This window comes from Rosa chinensis, chromosome 3 (genome assembly GCF_002994745.2).
Source record: "Rosa chinensis cultivar Old Blush chromosome 3, RchiOBHm-V2, whole genome shotgun sequence".
Classification (NCBI taxonomy): Eukaryota; Viridiplantae; Streptophyta; class Magnoliopsida; order Rosales; family Rosaceae; genus Rosa; species Rosa chinensis.
In genome coordinates, this window is record NC_037090.1 from 19715079 (window position 1) to 19735241 (window position 20163).

Sequence of the window (20163 nt, forward strand, 5' to 3'; positions counted from 1 at the left end):
CAATGGTCTCTCTGCTGAGTGGAATGGCTAACTTGAATGATGACATGGTCCCTGCAATGGTCTCTCTGCTAAGTGGAATGGCTAACTTGAATACTTTGCACATAAGTACATACCCTTCTGATCTAGTTGATAAACCAAAGGTAAGCTAAAGCATGTGGCTCAATCTCTAAAAAGTAAAACTTCTTGTCAGTGTCAAGTGTTATTTCTAAAGCTTATGGTACAATCATGTTTGCGTGTAGTGCTATTATTGGAATAACTTTTCCATTATTTCTATTTTAAAAATTATTTGTTAGTATCTTTTGAATTTTTTTAAGGGAAAATGATATGTACGGTACCACGTCTTTGTATCCTTATAACTTTTAATACCTAAGTTTTGAAAAATATCAATACGGTACTTGATTGGTACCAACAGCAAAATATAGCGTTTATTTAAGATTTTTGGTATATCCGACTGGATCTAAAGATATATATTATTTTGTTTGAACTTTATCATTACCGTGCAAGTGGTACAGTGGTTGTGGATTTCATTTGCCAATCTGGTGGGGTGGGTTCGAGTCTCCCCAACAGCAAAATATGGTGCTTATTTTAGATTTTTCCATATCCGGTTGGCTATCAGATATATATTATTGTGTTGGAAGTGTGTCAATATCGTCCAAGTGGTATGGTGGTTGGGGCTTTGATTTGCCTGTCTTTGGGGGTGAGTTCGAGTCTCCCCAACCGTAAAGTTGAGAGTTTATTTTTTATTTTTCCATATCTGGTTGGCCAGGGTTATCTTCGGTATTTGACTTCCATGTGGGTCCCACTTTTGCTGAGTTGGAATGCCACGTCAATGGTCAACGGTTGAAATTGACTGAATCCCGACAGAATGACCTATTTGATGAGAATATGATATCACATGGGTGTTTTTCATGAAATTGAAAGTTAAGGGACTGAATCGATGTTGGACCGATACCACAGGATACTAAATAGAATTTAGCCCTATAGATATTACTCAATCTTCCAACCCAAAACCCTTGAAATCCTTCTTTTAGCAAATTCAAAGTGATTCTAGCAACATATCAAGATCAATAACCAACCCTCTGAGTAATTTTGGTGGAGGGGAGATATACTTATAAGAAAACAATATCATGTGATTTTGATTTATTTTTCTTCTCGTGGTAGAAGATAGAGATAAAAAGTAGAGACAATAATCTCTCATGTTTAAGGGTGTTTTGGTAAAAATAAGGAGGTCGATTTAGCTTTTCAAGTATTATAAAAAGTAAATTAGAGGTGTACTAAGTTTAGGAGGTCCAAATAGTAAATTTAGAGGTTCAACTAGAACCACCATTTTTTAATTCTCTCTTACCCAAAACACTCTAAGGAGGTATTTTCTAATAAAAATAACATGGGCCAGAGCCAAAGCCCAGGCCCAAACACCATCAAGCCCAATCCAAAGTAGAAGACTGCACTGGCCACGGCACCTATCTTGTTTATATAAAACCAAAGTCTTTTCCTCTCTCCCCTGCAAAACTGTCTCAGAAACCAGAAAACCCTGCAATCGGAGTCGAAATCCAACCCCATTTTGCCCACGCGCCTTTTTCTCTTTTCTCGTTCGCTGACCTTCTCCGTTGCCTTGCTCACCACGAAGAAACCCACTCACCCCTTGAACCAGTCAAGCCCAAATTCCAAATCCCACCACTGTCTAAAGATGTATCAGTTTCGAATTATTGAAACGAATCTCACCCCAATCGAAAATAAAGGCATCTAAATCAAAATATTGGGCTCTCCAATTCTATCCAAGCACACCTCTAATTTACTCTGTCCTCGATGTCCAGCAAATTTAAGGAGTCTCTTCGTTGGTAGAGTAATATATATGCTACCCACTTATATATTTGTATAAATAAGGTCATTTGTTTCATTCCATCCATAGATTAGTGTAGTTGAAAATGAAAAACAAACCGAGAACCCTGGAGAGTTTCAGTGATCTTCCTGACCAAGTTGCTCATCACATTCTTTCCTTTCTCACCATAAGAGACTTAACTCGGTTCGGTTCCACGTCCAAAAAATGCCGGGAGCTTTACCTATCAGCTCCATCATTGAACTTTAAGGTAGATGCCTCCTCTCGAAGATTCATGACCAAGCGAGCTAAGTTGCTCAACTCTGTGGAAAGGTACTTGCTTCAACGTGGTAATAATCCAATACTCTGCTTTCGCGTTTCTTGGGTTTTCCATGAAAGTGAAAGGGCAAGGTTGTGTGATGAGCAGTTCCGATTCGTCTCGTGGATCCAGAATGCTGTAAGGTGCAATGTCGAAGTAATCCAACTAGTTTTTGATCAAAGTCACACTGCAGTCCTGCCAGTCCGTAAGTTCCCATTGCCCTCATGCATCTGGATTTCTACTTCTCTGAGGTCCCTAGTGGTAGTCTCAAGTTTTGTGATTATTCAAGTGCCCTCCTTTTCTTTCTCATGTAAACTCTATTCCTTAAAGTTGAGAGGCGTAATAATAGAAGACGAGAATTTTTGCAAATGGATCTCATGTTCTTGCAAATGTCTTGAGGAATTATCGCTTGAAAATGTTCGTGGCGAAGGTTTGAAAAATTTTACTATTGAAAGCTCCTCTTTGCAATCGATCAGTTTGTTGAATAGTGGATTCTGCCATGTCAATGTCTTATGTGAGAAACTGGAAGATCTATATGTAAATTGCAGAATTTATTCTAGTGGGACATCGATGAATATTTCTGCTCCAAATCTCAAACACTTGAGGTGGTGGGGAAATTTGATGAATCATCTAAATGTTGGAAATTTAATGCGTTTAGAAAAAGTTGAGCTTTTTCTATCCCCTAAAGTAGATGACTTTGACAGCCTATTGGAGGTTCTTTCTGGTATTCGCAGGACTAAAGTTCTTATTCTAGATGGGAACACTATGGTAAAGAGGCTTATCCCTTTCACTCCCTCAGTCTTGGTTATGTGGCTAAGATATGGACAGTAAAATTAAAATATGAATCAATAGCCAGTTTGTATGTTTATAATTTCAACATTGGTTTTAAAACTCAGTAATAACAGCTGGTAGCTATGACTAAAGAGATAGTTTATATAATTTTTCAGTTTGAAAAATGAAAACTTAAGCTTGACTTGACATCTATATACTTCTATATCGTCATGATTTACAGAGAGAATAACAGATTCTTAATGATTTTATTCTATTCTGCTTACGTACTGCTAAGTACCGCTTTTGGCCTTCATATTGCAGGCTATGTTCAAGGAAGGTTCCATGCCATTACCATTAGATGAGATTAGTAATTTGGGCATTCATATTTACAGCTTGAAAGATGTCCTAGTCCCGGCAATGGTCTCTCTTCTCAGAGGAATGACTAATTTGAATACTCTCTGGATAACATCTGCCAATTTGCCAACCTATATGCACTTCCCTAAGGTTGATGTAAGTAATAGTTAGTGCGAATGTTGCCTCTATATGATATTTAGAATGATGATCATACAAAAGAATAAAATGTTTCTTTATCTCTGGCATATATTATTATTATTATTATTATTATTAATTTTGGATGAATTTTGAAAAGATATTATATTTGAACTTGATTTTTATTTTTCCAGGCATCTTTGTTCAATATGGGTTTTTGGATATCACAAAGGCTTGCTTTAGTTTCTCAACTTAGGGAGGTGAGAATAGAGCTTGCAAATTATGGGACTAATGAGTTTGAGTTAGCAAGGTATTTGCTGGAGCATGCTCATAATTTGAAGAAAATGGTCATACTTTATCCGCCCTGGCAGTCCCATCTTTTAAAGAAGATTATCAGAAAGAAGATTGCTTCTACTGCCAGGCTTGTCTTGCAGGAAAAAAAGAAATGAGCTGGGAGTGTGCATTTCTTTTGAATGAGGCCGCCCTGTTACCTATTTCTTTGGTGTTCCATATTGATCCATGTTTGCAGGGTTGGTATTTTTGGTAAGCAAATTTATATGTAATATGGAAAACTAGCCTCCAGTGTAGCTGCATTCTCAATTCTTTTGAATGGATGCAGTGTCGTTTCCTTTTCCTTGTGTTGTAACACAAGTACTCAATTGATCAATGTATGCATGCACATTGATCACTTTAATTTAGAATGTTGGCTTCCGAAAGGGGACATGTTGAAAAAATTTTCATGATAAGCTACATTTCGAGTGTAATACAATCCATCTTACCTTGCAAGTCTTGTATGACATCAAATATTATGCAAAATTTGAGCATGATAGCCAGATATTTTGTCTTTCTAGAATCAAAACATATTGGAGGTTCACTCCACCATATTGGAAATTTGATGAATCATCTAAATGTTGGAAATTTAATGCGTTTAGAAAAAGAGGCTTATCCCCTAAAGTAGATGACTTTGACAGCCTATTGGAGGTTCTTTCTGGTATCCGCAGGACTAAAGTTTTTAATCTTGATGGGATGACTATGAAGGTAAAGAGGCTTATCCCTTTCACTCCCTCAGTCTTGTTTATGTGGATAAGATATGGACAGCAAAAATGAATCAATAGCCAGTTTGTATGTTTCTATAATTTCAACATTGGTTTTAAAACTTGGTAATAATAGCTGCTAGCTAGGACTAAAGAGATCGTTTATGTAATTCTTCAGTTTGAAAAAAGAGAACTTGACTTGACATCTATAGACTTCTATATCGTCATGATTTACAAAGAGAAGAACAGATTCTAAATGATTTTATTCTATTCTTCTTACGTGCTGCTAAGTGCCTTTTGGCCTTCATATTGCAGGCTGTGTTCAATGAAGGTTCCATGTCATTACCATTAGATGAGATTAGTAATTTGGGCATTCATATTTACAGCTTGGATGATGACCTAGTCCCGGCAATGGTCTCTCTTATCAGAGGAATGACTAATTTGAATACTCTCTGGATAACATCTGCCAGTTTGCCAGCCTATATGCGCTATTCTAAGGTTGATGTAAGTAATAACTAGTGCAGATGTTTCCTCTCTATATGATATTTAGAATGATGAGCATACAACAGAATAAAATGTTTCTTTATCTCGGGCATATTATCATTATTTTTTGGATAAATTTTGCAAAGATATATAATTTGAAATTGATTTTATTTTTCTACGTATCTGGGTTTAATATGGGTTTTTGGAAATCCCAAAGGCTTGCTTTCGTCTCTCAACTTAAGGAGGTAAGAATAGAGCTTGCAAATTAATGGGAGTAATGAGATCGAGTTAGCAAGGTATTTGCTGAAGCATGCTCATAATTTGAAGAAAATGGTCCTACTTTATCCGCCCCAGCAGTCCCATCTTTTAAAGAAGATTATCGGAGAAAAGATTGTTTCTACTGCCAGGCTTGTCTTGCAGAAAAAGAAGAAATGAGCTAGGAGTGTGCATTTCTTTTGAATGAGGCCGCCCTGTTACCTATTTCTTTGGTGTTCCATATTGATCCATGTTTGCAGGGTTGGTATTTTTGGTAAGCAAATTTATAATGTAATATGGAAAACTAGCCTCCAGTGTAGCTGCATTGCCAATTCTTTTGAATGGATGCAGTGTCGTTTCCTTTTCCTTGTGTTGTAACACAAGTACTCAATTGATCAATGTATGCACATTGATTTTAGAATGTTGACTTCCGAAAGGGGACGTGTTGAAACATGTTTCATGATAAGCTACATTTCAAGTGTAATACAATCCATCTTAACTTGCAAGTCTTGTATGACATCAAATATTATGCAAAATTTGAGCATGATAGCCAGATATTTTGTCTTTCTAGAATCAAAATATATTTCAAAATATATCTCAAAAGGATTGAGCCAAATCAGCCAATACAATGATAGAATAAGGCCCGAACCGATCTCAACAAAGCAAATCAGGGTAACAAAATAAGGGATAATACTTGAGCAAACTATAACTCAAACCAAATGACAATGACAAGGAAAATCACTGCTTAGCACGAAGACCCATGTCACCCATCACAGAAACCTCATAATAACCCAAAAAAAGAAGAAGAAGAAGAAGAACAACAACAACATCATCATCAATTCAATTAACTTCAGTAACCTCCAGATCAAAATCCAAATGCGACGTAAGTTTGCTCTAACCTTCACTGAAAAATTCTTACTAATTTGGTTCATGTAGCCACCATGCGTGTGTTTCTGAGAGTGTCTGAAAAGGGATCCCATAAATGTTTTGTAGCTTCATCACACATAACTTCCTCTTAACTGATCAAGAAACAAAACTGACAAAGGCAGTTCTTTCATTTTGTAGCACCATTTCATGTTCAACTTTCTTAAACTGCTCAATTCACCAATCAATGGAGGCAACTCCGTGATGTTGATGCAGTTAAATATGTCAAGAAGTTTTAACTTTTTGAGATTTCCAATTGAGCTTGGTAACTTCAAAAGGTCATAACAAGACCTTATCCTCAGTACTTAACAGTTGACCAAATTTCCAGTTTCTTCAGGAAAAGCTTCTATATCAGAATGATCAGTGATACTGAGTTTCTTTAGCTGAATCAGATCACAAAGCTCTGGAAGCAAGTTTCTCAAAAATTTGCACTCTTGAATAGTCATTTCCTCTAGGACTGGAAATGCATCGGACATTTTGACAATGTCGTTGCTGAAACTTGACACACTTGTAGAGAGAGATCTTCTTTAGAGTATTCAATTGCATGGGTTTCCTTGTTATGCAAGCAATTGAGATGCCCTCTAATCTTATACTCTTCAGATCTGATGATGAACCCAATACTTCAAAATTACTTATATCAGCGCTCTGGTAATCGTCCTTTGCGATTACTAAAACTTTCAAGTTGTTCATTTGCTCCACAAATTTGGGTAATGCATAGGATTTTGTCTGAAAATTCAAGACGAGAACCTCTACTTCTGGCACTTGCATGTTGGGCCATTCCATTGAGAACCCCTATCTGCAAACCACGTGTTGTGGGAACAAATTAAATATATACTGTAATGTAACACTATAACTAATTTACAGTAAGTTGTCAATTAAAGAGATAAAAGATGGGAGAACGCACCAGTTGAGATAGACAATAGACGAGCTTTCATTGGTTGATACTTTCGTTCCCTCCACCATTTAGGAAGATCGTTTCCACATATCTCTATGATTACTCTTTTTCTACGCTCTACTGGTTCTAGTTTAGCATGGTAAATTGCTAGCTCTCTAAGCAAATCATGTTGGGTAAGAAAGCGTTCATCATAGAAGTCGTCCCCCTCCATCTTCATCTCTCTAGTTAATTATGATAAAAGAAAATTCAGTTTTAAATGCGCAGAAGACTTGGTATACCTAGTAATTATGAAGTCGTAAACAATAATACTAACATACATACATACACACACACACACACACATATATATATACAGTATACAGATCCTATCCAGAGCGGAGCTCCGCTTTGAAAATTAACGTGTGAAGTTCGAGTTTTTGGTCACTTTTCGGTCTCATATCCATATCTGTCAATTTTATGCCAAATTGATGATTGTTAAGGTATCTAACTCGCTTAAACCAATGGAGGGACTGAATCTGTCAACCTGAACCGTACTAGCTTTAAGGCAATTATCAATGCCTTAATGATCATCATTTTGACTGAAAATTTGCAGAGACGATCTATACACTAGTACCTAAAAACTGAACGGTCGAGATGTGGATATGCGACCGAAAAGTGACCAAAAACTAGAACTTCACACGTAAATTTTCAAAGCGGAGCTCCGCTCTGGATAGGATATATATATATATATATATATATATATATATATATATGTACCACATACCTGTGATCTATAAGGTTAGCCAATGTCCGAGTCCTGAGTTCATAGACGTTTGCAATGCACTTACTGTGTTCATCTAGCCCATGTAACTCCACCCACATATCAAAGAGGGTAGCAAGAGGGATTTGATAATCTTCAGGAAATGAACCTAGGTCGAAGAAACATTCCTTGACAAGGGCCATATCTTCATCTAAGGCATCTAAGCTGCTTTGCAGGCAAAGAAACAATTTGGTCTCAGTATCAAGAATAGAGGAACCTTTCGCCCATTCAGCTTCTGTTTTTCTCCAAAACTCTATAGGTTTTTCACACAGTGATCTTCCCACAATTGTAATGGCAAGTGGAAATCCGTTACATCGCTGTACTATCTGCAGGGAATTGATCCAGTTAGGCTAAATGAAGTCAATCAATTACTATTTGAGTATTGAAGTTTTTGAATATACGGTATGAGCATCGTTTAGTTTTCACTTTTAGTTCCTAAATCAAGTAAACTTACGTGGAACAAAGAAATTAATTATCTCACCTTTCTTGAAAGTTCTTCTTTGATGAGGGAGCTTCCGTCTCCCAATGACGCATAGTGATGAAAAAGTTTCATAGCATTATGTTCGTCCAATAGTTTTAAATGATATGAAGAAGCGAACCATGGAAATTCAGATCTTGATGTTACTAAAATCTTGTAATTCGACATTTCAAAATGAAAGTGCCCAACAATGGATTCAGATCCCGACCAAACATCATCCAGGACCAATAGTATAGGATGATGTCTTTTTTCCACAAAATATCTTTGCAGCCACCGACCTACTTGTTCTTCGTCTTGAAAAATAGGTACATGAGAACGCTGGTGATCACATAGTTGTTGCACAATAAGGTCCAAACTGCCCTTTTGTGAAACAGTGACGAAGATGATATTGCGGCCGAATTTATGTATTCAAAATAAATAAATAAATTAGTGAAGTGTTATTTAACTTAATATGACAAATCAATGTAGTATTTAGGTAAGATGATATTGTGCGTGTAAGATACCTTTGACTTGTTGATCTTGACAAAACTTTTTAGCTAGAGTAGTCTTCCCGCATCCTCCGGGAGCAGTCAGCACAAGCATTGACTCACCATCATCAGTAAGAAGCTTTCGCTTCAACTCCATTAAAGGAACTTCCAATCCAACTATAAGGTCAGGAAGCGGTGGAAGTTCAAGTGCTGCATGACTTGATGAACTTCCAGCAGATTGATTTTGTATCATATCATTCATATGATCCACCTTGATTGCTAGATTATCTAACTCAACTGCGATCTTCTTCACATCCCTTGATTCCTGGACCTTGAGTATAACTAACTGCATTTTAAGAGATTCGTCCCATTCAAGAAGCTTTCTGGCGTATTTGTACTTTTTTAAGTGCTTCCACCGGCTAACCTTCAAGCACTTTTCGACCAGCTGCCCGCCTTCCTTGATCACTTCTTCTAAACCTTCTAGTTCCTCCTTGGAGCAGTAAATTAGCTTGTCGTTGCATTCAACAATCTGTTGGATCAGTGGCCGTAAGTGGTCTAGACTGGATTTCATGTCCTTGAAGAACGCTTTAAATATGTGATTCTTGTGAATCAGATGTTTAAGGCCTTCATACAAAGCATTGAATACCGTTCCTAGAACAGCACCTCCAACAAGTGACCCCGACTTCTTCATCAATCACAGAAGTACTTGTGCTTGACAGCCCTTGACTAACTCGATCCAAAACTGAAGGTATGTGATCAAGCATGTAAGACTTGCTTAAGTTAATTCATATTCACCCTATTAATTATAAGCTTCCCGCATGAAGAAGAACATAGTTTTCAATGTAAGGCTCTAATAGGAGGCCGGCCATTGACGGACCAAGTCACTGGCGTCGTCCAATATGCTAAGCCCTAGTTGGAAGCGAAATATCCAAGTTGGCTCCCATGGCATAATTTCCAAGCAAATAGCTGGTACTAATCAACCTGAAATATATTATTCTGGACCACTGGTGGAGCTAAACTACAGTTCATCTGTCCATGTCAGACAATGATAGCCAACCCAAAAGAATATTTGTTTCCTGGATTCCTGGAATAAGGACTTATAATGGGTTTTCCGAGTTCGATCAAGGACGGACTAAGAGGTCGATCATCCCCGTGTTTGGGTAGGTTTTTAATTCTTGCAACTTGCAAGTATATATATTTCACTAAAATTAGAATGTTGTCTAAGAAAGAAGACTTAAAGAACGATCAATAGTTGATGTTCAGAAAGATACAAATTATTGCCAAGTTGGTGATTTCCTGCGTTGCTCATATATGAAGTTTCCTACAAACTGCAGGCTCGATAGGCCGTGAATGCAATCGATCCATGTTTTGAAAATACACTACAACAAAATTGGTCTTTTACCGCACACATTTTACGTGTGCCGTAAAAGACTGTCATTTACGGCGCACATTTCATGTGTGCTGTTAGAATGTTTTTATTCAGGTCATTCACAGCGTGCAATCGTGCATCTTATATGTGCCGTAAATTTAGTTATCTATTAACGGCGTGCACAATATGTGTGTTGCAAATGAATTATTTAAAATAGTCTTTTACGACTTACTTTTCAACTATGTCGTAAATGAGTTATAAAGTATTAATTTTTTTTTTCAAAGTATATTAAAAAAAAAAAATTTCTTTTGTTTTGATTGAAAAAAGAAAAACAAAAGCCATTGGTACGTATATGTATATTAAATTGTGCTTCGTTTTCTTTCAGTCTTCCTGATTTCATCTCAGGGTCCATAGACTCCGACTAGCCGACTCAATGGTGGTTCACCGGTCACTCCCTCGTCGCCTCTCTTTTTTTCCGGCGACCTATGTGCTCTCCGAAACCTCTCTCCATCCGCGAAAGATAGGCGTCCGATTGAAGCATTTCCTTCCTTGAGTATCGTCGGATCTTGTATCTCACTCGCAGCGATTCGGACCTCCATGGCCGTCAGAGGCGTTGATTTCAAGTGGTCAGTGCGTTTCTTCCTGGTCCGTCTAGTGGAACTGTGCTAGGTTTCTGATCTCGAATTGTGGTTTCTGGTTTTTGTTTTTTTGGATCGAAGTGAGTATCCTTTATTAGGGTTTCGATTTCAATCTCTGCAATTCGTTTTCCGTTTCGGATTATCTGTTTGTGTGGTTTTCCTTAATAGGATTTCTGATAGAGTAATTGTTGCGATTCATTGGAAGTGGTACCATACTTGTACATATCCGTTGCATATATGGATCGTGGTGAATGGTGTGTAACTGAATTGGAACTATAGACTAGAAAGTAAGGCCGCAGTGTTCTTCTACCAGTTGTTTTCTTGAAGATTTGATTACTAATCAGTTTAAAATTTGGTGTTTCTGGCGAATTGATGGTATCATAATCACGAAGCTGAATATGTGAGAGACTTAGGATTTGAATACTGTTTTCAGAATTGATAATGCTATTTAATGATTCCTCTTATTTTGGGATGTGTATTCTAGGGTTGTATTGGCTAGGATAATCTATATACTATTGTGATATAACTTTAATTTGGTAACTAGAGTGTGAGGTGATGCACATCAATAATCTGTAAAAAGAAAAAGTAGAGGTCCCTTGTAGCTCGACTGTGACTAGCGCTTTTCTCTCTTTAGATGTTAATCATGACTATGACTAGCCTCTACAATCAGAATAATACATGTTGGCCTCTACAATCAGAAGAATACAAGTTTGTGTGGTTTGACTTGAATCTAGGTGTTAGATGAGTAACTTGTTTTGCATATTAGTTCATGGTCGAAGAATACAAGTTTGTGTGGTTTGACTTGAATCATGTACCTAGCAAATATGTAATCTTCAACCAGAAACCAATTCAGTTGAACAAAAACTTGAACATCAAGAAACAAACAAACTGGTTTATGCATGATAGCCCTTTATATGATGAATACTAGGCTCACTCACTCTGGTGTACCTTACTCTAAAGGAAACAGTAACAGGAAACTTAGAATTCTGGTATCACAGAATTTGTTTAGATAGGATATATTATTCATGACAAATTTAAAGTTAGTTATAGATTTAAAGAATCTGCAATGCCTGCACTGAATGTGTTTCCGTCACTAGTGATGGATAAAGCGCAAGAATGGTGCAATCAAGTGCTGGAATTGTTTACTGGATTTGCTCCCTGTTAGATGCCAAGTGTTTTTGAATGATCAGTCAAGTCTGCCAAAAATGAAGTTAGATTTGGATAGGATTGAGTGACATTGGTTTTAAACCCATTGCAGAATTGCACACTGCCGGTGCAAGGCAAACAAAGGCAGACGATACCACTGATGATGATTTACCAAGTACCTTGGAGCGCCAATTTATAGATGCAGTAGCCTCTGATTCAGCACACTCCAATGATCCAAAGGTTGTACTTGCTCAAGGACACATTTTATTTGTTCACATGCAGCAAAAGTTTAACTTTATGTAGTATCTTTCTTGTTTATATCTTGCTACACTAGTACTAATGATTCACCTGCCCATGTTTTGTGCTAATCAATTTAAACGTGATACTCTGTGCAGCATTTTGGTCAATCTCCTCTAGCTGCTTATCAACCAGCTTTTGATTGGGAAAGTGAAAGATCATTGATATGCGGTCAAATGGTTCCAGAAACTCCAATATCTCAGTATGGCAATTGTATAATCTTTTCTTCATGTAGGAGTTCTTATAAGCCTGATTGCTTTTCCCTTGTGCTTATTAATTGTTATTTTCTCTACTTCTCTCAGCGGCCTGAAGATCTCAGTGAAAGTTCTGTCCCTATCATTTCAAGCGGGACTAGTTGGTGAGTGTCTTTTAACTGGTGCCATATCATTATGCTTATTTCTCTATACTGTTGCTTCTGTTACTTAACAGCTCTTTCAAAGTTTCTGACTTTGTGTTCTCTTTCTCTACATGTGTCCTCTCCTCCCTCATGTATAGCCATTTTATGGTACAATTTGCTTATATAATAGGGAGAGAAGAGAAAAGTTGTCAGAGGATTTCTATTTTCGTCATGCACCAACTGAAACACAGTGTAAGAATTTTATATATTTTTGGCACCACTTTAATGGTCATCCTTTGTTCTTTAAGTAAATTTCTAGCACACATCATGACTGACAAATTTACTACTGCTCCGTGTGAACTCTTTTGGTGAAGATTTCTTTTGAACCCCGTGGAATCTTCTAGTTAGATGCTCCATCATCATCAGTTTGTCTTCTGATCCAGTTAGAGAAGCATGCCACAGAAGAAGGCGGGGTTATGTCGACGCCTACAGTTTATTCTTGTAAAGAACCGGTATGTCACATATATAGTTTACTCGTTTTGTATGGTTTCCAAGTAGGGATTGTTTGAAATCTGCTATTCTAGATGGGGTGATTTTACTGGAAGATCATTTGACATCCTATCCAAAAAAAAGAAAAAGAAGAAAGATGAAATGCTTTATAATTAGTGTCCAACGGTTTCTATGTGTCTGAGAATATTGGTTATACATAAATTTGTCTTAACAAGATGTTAAGTAATATTCTCAACCAGTTATTGACTTTTTTGCGAAGCTGTATGCTTAAATTTCTGCGTTGCACATGGACTTTTCATTTGAAAAATTTAGTAAGTTATGGGATGAGTGGTAACTTGTTTAATAAGTTAAGAAAAATAATAACCCCAAATTCACCTTGAAATTGGGGTTATTTGTTTTGACTTTTATGGATTACTCATTTGGACTAATTGAAGGGCGAAGTTCACTAATATTTGTCATTGCTTGTCTTTACAGGCTCTATGATGCCCGACTTCTTTATGGGAAATGGTTGGCATGTCGCATCATATCAAGTTATAATAAGCCCCTTCAAGTACTCATGTAATCAATCTGAAAGCAATTCTTATCTAGCTAGTATGTTCCATATTTGAAAACTAGTTTAATTATACTATGATTTTGTAATATGAAGTTATTTAATTGATATAATTTACTACATGAATGCTTTTGTTTACTATGCTTGAATGAAAGGATTTAATTAAAAGTATTATCTATTAGAAGAGTAAATGAAGACATCTTGTACGACACGTAAAATGGTTTTTTACGACACGCAAAAGGGCCTTATAGGACATGCAAAATGGTCTTTTACGACCGCAAAATGGTCTTTTACGGCACACAATCAAAGTTGTAAAACATTGTTCACGGCGCACAAAAGAGTGTTTTAGGACGCGCAAAAAATGTTTTTTACGGCGCACGTTTTTATGACATAGTCTTGTACGATACGTTTCTTTGTACTGTAAAGTTATCTTTTACGATGCATATTGTGTGTCGTAAAAGACCAGCTTTGTTGTAGTGATACCATTTGCTCAACATATGTGAGGTCGTGAATGTGATATGTGATCATTGATTGATTGAAACTGTGACAAAAAAAAGAAGTCAAATCATGGCTTAATTAGTTACAATACATAAATCGGGAGTCGGTGGATTTTTGTTTACTTTGTCATGCATGTCTCCTAGCTAGGAACAGTGGGCTAGTTTGAATTGGTGCACAAGTTTATAAACCAGACCACTTACCTGGTCAATCCGACACCAAGCCAGTGGGCTTATTTAGATTGCTTCAAGAATCAGCAGAAGTACTTGCAGGCTATTAATTAAGTGCTGTTTCCTTTTGGCAACGTTTGATTAAAGATGTGCTTTCTAAATCATATAACTTTTGATAGTTTTCTTGAAAATACAAAACTGAGAGGAAAATGTGCTAGATTTGCGGCATTTGCCTCATTCTGTAATGAAGTATATAACAGGTGAGGTTTGAGATATAGTACTACATATTTCCCAGAAACATGGTACTGGTCACCACAAAAGCATATTGAATCTCAACAAAAACAAAAACAAATCCTATATTCTATTTATAAATAGCTAGCTACTTCGATCATCCAGTTAAAAAGGACCTCTTTTCTAAAATATATAGGGGTTCAATCCAGATTGGCAACGTGGTGGTGTTCCATGTTTTCAACTCGTGATATTTCCAACGGCCTTCAGTTTTGTAAGTAGAAGACTTGAGTTCGGTCGACAAGCCAAGCCAAACTATCATATTAGCAAAAGCACTAACGACCCCAACTGCTGGAACTACAATGGATCCCTTGTCTGAGAAAAACAACACTTGATTTCCCAAGCTCTCAATTAGAGTCCAATCTTTTCGTAATCGATTAAACTGATGACAAACACTATAAACACGCCCAAAACGATGGTGACGAAGAACCATTAGTAAGAGCTCCCCATCAGAATCAACCAGATAGACACAATCACACGGTTTGATCTCTATGGAGGATGAATAGTCCACTATAGTCCAGTCCTGAAGTGCAACATTGAAGGTACCTAATAGCACGGTTGAACCGTCAGTGAAGGCACAATAAAAACTTCCATTCACATACGCTACTTCCCAAATTTGGGCTTCCGGAGGAACGTTAGAGGTATAAGTTGTCCATCTTCTTTCTCTGAGATTGCATGTGCTTATGCTGCAGATATTTCTTTTTGCTTTAGTTAAACCTCTTTTACATATCAGGAATACAACACAATCGGAGGAAGTTGGAGGGCTGGAGAACGTTGCACCTATGAAATAGTCGTCCGACCCTATTGGAGGCAATTCGATAATCTCATTTGTAAGAGGACTACAAAAACAGTACTTAGGATTCGTCGGAAACCGAGATTCTGTTATAAGCAACCATCCATATTTTGAAGCCACAACAGAACCAATATAGAGTAGTTCTCGCACTTGGCTCCCTATAATTTTTGAAAGAGAGAAACTCTGGTTGAACTGGAAATCCAAAAGCTCAGATTTGAAGATATTACTTTGAAGCGTATAGCGATTAATGTCCATCAGCCATGGTATATCTCGACGACGTTGAAGTTGAACCACATAAACAGCTAATCGGTGGAATGTCTTGCATAGTGTAGCAAGGCGAACAAGATCACAATAAGAAAGAAGTAGGGCGATTGTGATTAAGATATCGTTTGAAAGATCAGACAATGATGCCATAACGTACTGTCAATATTTTGCATGTATTGATGGGGTAATATAGCACCGTGAGAAGAAGATAACCTATATATGGTAGCTAGGGTCTGAAGATTAGGGTTTCAATAGCCAAAAAGGCAAAATGACTGAACTACCCCTGAATTTTTTCATGTATGACATTTTATCCGAACGATAATTTTCAATAAGTCTAATTTGGTCGTTGGAGATGTTACCGGAACTTTTATTGACACTCAATAAAAGAATTTTTACTAACCCTCAATAATGAGTTGTAGGCCCACAGTTTTATTGAGAGTCAATATTGAGTGCATGAATGTTGAAATGGATTTGTACATAGGCTACTAAGATTGCTTGATTGGCTTGACCTCCTCTATTTAATTACCCCTTTTGAGTTCAAGAACTGGGCCCAAAGCTTTGTAGCATCTTTCCCAAACTTCCCCTGTGATAATGTTGGATTACTGCAATGACATGTTTCTTGTGATCTGGAGGAAGAAGCTTTGTATGGTTTTGATAGATGAATATAAATATATGAAAAGGTTTGTGAGAAGACATGTGGCGTGGGAGCTAGAAGTACATGAGTTGCAAAAGACGAGAGGCTTGTTGTGGTCAAAGTTTGCTGCGGTGTAATCTATTGTGGTGAGGAAGGAATAAACTTTTGTTGTGGTTGATGGGTTTAAGGTCGGTTAGATCTCAAAAAATGGTTTTGGATTGGAGGTTGGGAATGCTTTCTTTGTTGCTTGAGACTTGCTTGTGGGATTTATTATTTGAAGGTTGTGAGATGATCTTCATGCAGCAACCAGAAGACCTAATTAATTTTTAGGCTGGAGGAGGTGAGGCTAAGATACAAGTTGATGGGATAATAATAGTGGACCTGAAAGAGAACGACAATGTTGAAGCCAAACCTATACAATAAGGCAAAGACCACATGACTTTAATTTGTACTATTTTTGGTGAAGTATGGAATTGGAGTAGCAGACTTCTAAGGAAGACTTGTTGTGTGGTTATAGTCTTAGTTAAATTGATAAAGGTCTATTTCATTGGCCGAGGAGAGCTGCAGGCTACCTTTGGAATAGCTTGTAGCAGGCAAGATCTGATAACAAATAAAAGAGGTTGATTGAGACTTAGTATTTGGCGTAAAAGAAGAGGAATTATTGCAATATAAAAGCACGTATTGTCTCTTGTGTGACTGGAAAAGCTAAGAGTTATGTGGTTTGAACAAGTGACTATTTAGGCTAATAGATTTGGATTTTCTCTTCTTTGCATGCCCATGTAAAGGTATAGATTGTCAGGCCTGGATTTTGGTCTCAAGTCCAAAAACGCCAACAACCGAAAATTGAGAATGGGTCTCATGTACTTCTGTAACCTTCCACATCACATCCAATCTTGTAAGCCACAAAAACGTGATAGCAGCTTGGGTCCACGTGAGTGACATGATGCTTAGTAAGACAATCAAAAGTGAATTACATAAGGGTGCGGCTATTGCCACCCTATTATTTTCTTTGTTCACCCTACAAATATTTGAATTATTGAAAGACTACATTACCCAAATGCAAAATGACTAATAAGTACACTAATTTTCTAAAATTTAAATCTTTAAGGAAAACTAAATACATAACTAATTAAATACAAAATTCTGATAACATTAATCTTCGCCTTCTCCATCCAAATTTCAATTTATTACAATTTTCTTTTTTATCTTTTTGTTGCATCCTCATCGTTAATTTGTTATTCAATTCACAAAACCATTAGTGTTAATTTCATCAAAATCTTTATAATACCTTTATAAACACCGAAAGTAAAAAATTTAAAACACGAAAAAAAAAATCAATATTTTTTTCATTGCTCATAGTGGCACTTACTAATTTTTTTAATATGGATTGAAATAAACGAACATTGAAACTAAATGGAAAAAATAAAAAAATGGAAGTAATCAAATTATGATTTTATTAGGAAACTTTAATATATTTTAGGACGTCTTTTTAATTGATATAAATTAAATGAGAAATTTTCGTTAAATAAATTTTTTTTTTTTATATGATGGATGAGGATATTCCTGGAAAGAGAAATGAGTTGGATAAGTAAATCTAATAATTGTAATTAAAATGTAGAGTGTAATGAGCAAGTAGGGTGAACAAAGAAAATTATAGGGTGACAATAGCCTCATCCATTACATAATTGAGAATTCCTTCTAGCCCAATGACCTTTACATTAAAGCCCATAATTTTTCTTTTTAGATATTACTCGCTTTCGATCTTATTTTCCTATTAAATGTGATTTTTTTTCTTTCATTTTTTGGGTATCAACAATGAGTTATAAACAATTTTACTGATTGAGGGTCAATAATGAGTGGAAATTGACTATTTTCTTGCTTTTATGAGTTGCAGGCAGTTTTATAAAGGGCTAATAATGAGTAACTTTAAGGTCAATAATGAGTGCAAAATCTCTACTTTCTTACTTTTGCGAGTTGGACAATTTTGTTTAGGGTCAATAACAGAGTTATAGGCAGTTTTATTAAGGGTAAAAAATTCTTTCCATTGAGGGTCAATAACCAAAGCGTCAAAATCACCTCTAAATTTAGTATCTTCTCATCTTCTTCCTCAATAAAAATTGAATTGATCCTCAATAAAAAAATTTATTAAGATTCAATAAAAAAAAATTTGACCCGAGAACAAGAACTTAGCCGGTGACATGAGTTGTGGTTGGCCTCGCCTCAGCCCTCGAGATGGAAGCTCTCTCTTCTCTCTCAGTCTTTCACCACGATGGCAAGCACACCACTCCTCACCACACCAAACAAAAGCCCGTCGGACAAATACCACTCCTAGAAACACCCACACCCAAATTTCAAAACCGGAAACGACATATCATTGTTCGCCTCCGTCTCCAACTCCAAGTCCCGTTTCTAGGCCTACAATTTCCTCCAAGGAGCCACGGTGGCCTTTGGCGAGAAGTCCTGATCCCTAAGATCGTCGCCCTCGATGACCAATCCGACAATAATAGCTCCCTCCTCGAAGCTCTCTTAGGGTTTCAATTCAATGTGAGTTATAGTAAAATCTACCAATTCCTCATCTGGATTCTTCTCCTTTCTTCGCAAAAGCCACAAATTTGGTTTGGTTATCAAATTCTCCCCCAATTCTTATCATCTGGGATCTACTACTTCTTTTGGTTTCGAGCTAAAGCTCTCACTTTATCAATGGGCGACTCATATCTCTTGGCCAGAATGACTCACAGGCCGTAAAACTCACCAAAAAGATCATGATGATCGTAATATTAGTCATCTTCTTAGTCATTGTCCTCGTCCTCGTCCTCTGCCTCCATCTCTACGCAAAATGGTACCCGTGGACCGTGGTAGAGGATCCCAACTCCTCCACTGCCAAACAGGACGTAGATGATGCTGTTTCGTTTTTGCTCCCGTGCATGGTTATGTTTATCTGAATCAACTTCCCAAACGAAGAAACCAGTCGTGCATCATGTTGTTGACCCTAGCCACTTTCGCGCCGTCCTCATCACACTGGCTCCCATTAAAAATTGTAAGCTATAGACATGGGACTGCAGTTTGCGTTCCGAGAATGTTTCCCGGATTTGTGCAAATTTGTTCATTGATTTTTTTTGTTAATTGATAATTGAGGATGTTACATAATGGTAATTTTACTGCCCTTTAGGTTCAATGGGCTGATGCGGAAGTCATTTTTTATTTTATTTTATTATTTTAGAATTGGACGTATAGGTCAAGGACGCTTTATCGGATAATTCAATTTGATGAGCTTGCTTGTTCCATAACTTTTTGGGAGCTTCTATTCATACATCCAAAGTTTGCATTTAGACCTCCCAACTTAAAAGACCTCCAACTTACTTTTATAGATAACAAATTTGCTATCTATACCTCCCTAATTTTCCCACAACGCCCATCGTCCAATAAAATCAATAAAAACTTCTTCTTTTACGTTCTATTCATACCTCCAAAATCAGTTGTCGAACCTCATTCAATTTTTAAAGATTTCACAATCCTATTTTACACTTCATACAATTAAGCTGCACCAAAAAAAAAAATCTCCAGTTGGTAATCAATACAATATTTTTCATTAAATCAATTGAATATAGAAGCACGTTGGTATAGTACTGCTATCTGAGATGTTTAGATATTACTCCCAATTCTCAAAATTTTTAATTGAATTGAGTTTTTGGATACAAAGTTTTCATCACTTAATTATGATTTACGTACAGATGTCCGTACTGAAAGTGGTTATGGTGTTCCAAAGCCGGTCCAACATAATGTTGCTTAGCTTAGAGAGAGACACATATTTACTAATTGTTTCGAGTTGGAAAAAAAGCGCAAGCAGCAATATAATAGGCAATGCATAGCTTAGAATTTTGCGAATTGCCTCATCGAAACATACTGTTTGTAAAGGTAAGAAGAGACTTTTTTTTTTTTTTC

At 36.8% G+C, this 20163-nt stretch overlaps 1 protein-coding gene and 1 long non-coding RNA gene across 9 annotated transcripts; both read left to right on the forward strand.

Moving 5' to 3' along the window:
- The first annotated feature begins 1521 nt into the window (after positions 1-1521).
- On the forward strand, positions 1522-5598 carry LOC112195259 (F-box/LRR-repeat protein At3g58900). Of its 4 annotated transcripts, XR_005808796.1 has the most exons (6): positions 1522-2903; positions 3228-3416; positions 3590-3938; positions 4367-4433; positions 4745-4933; positions 5130-5598. XR_005808796.1 is itself a non-coding variant. In XM_024335632.2 (4 exons), exons 2-4 carry the CDS (start codon positions 2706-2708, stop codon positions 3842-3844), a joined length of 642 nt encoding a protein of 213 aa, XP_024191400.1. In that variant the 5' UTR covers positions 1522-2149; positions 2244-2705; the 3' UTR covers positions 3845-4356. The 4 variants fall into 4 exon arrangements, 2 of the variants coding, with proteins under 2 accessions (XP_024191400.1, XP_024191399.1); XM_024335632.2 differs by lacking the exons at positions 4367-4433; positions 4745-4933; positions 5130-5598 and having other exon boundaries at positions 1522-2149; positions 2244-2903; positions 3590-4356; XR_005808797.1 differs by lacking the exons at positions 4367-4433; positions 4745-4933; positions 5130-5598 and having other exon boundaries at positions 1522-2340; positions 3590-4356.
- Positions 5599-10454: 4856 nt separating this feature from the next.
- On the forward strand, positions 10455-13690 carry LOC112193451. 5 transcript variants are annotated; one of them, XR_005808017.1, is made up of 7 exons: positions 10455-11024; positions 11996-12123; positions 12279-12382; positions 12483-12538; positions 12676-12769; positions 12892-13029; positions 13502-13690. It is a non-coding gene; the product is annotated as an uncharacterized LOC112193451 (long non-coding RNA). The 5 variants fall into 5 exon arrangements; XR_005808019.1 differs by having other exon boundaries at positions 10455-10821; positions 10918-11024; positions 12676-13029; XR_005808015.1 differs by having other exon boundaries at positions 12676-13029.
- The last annotated feature ends 6473 nt before the right edge of the window (positions 13691-20163 follow it).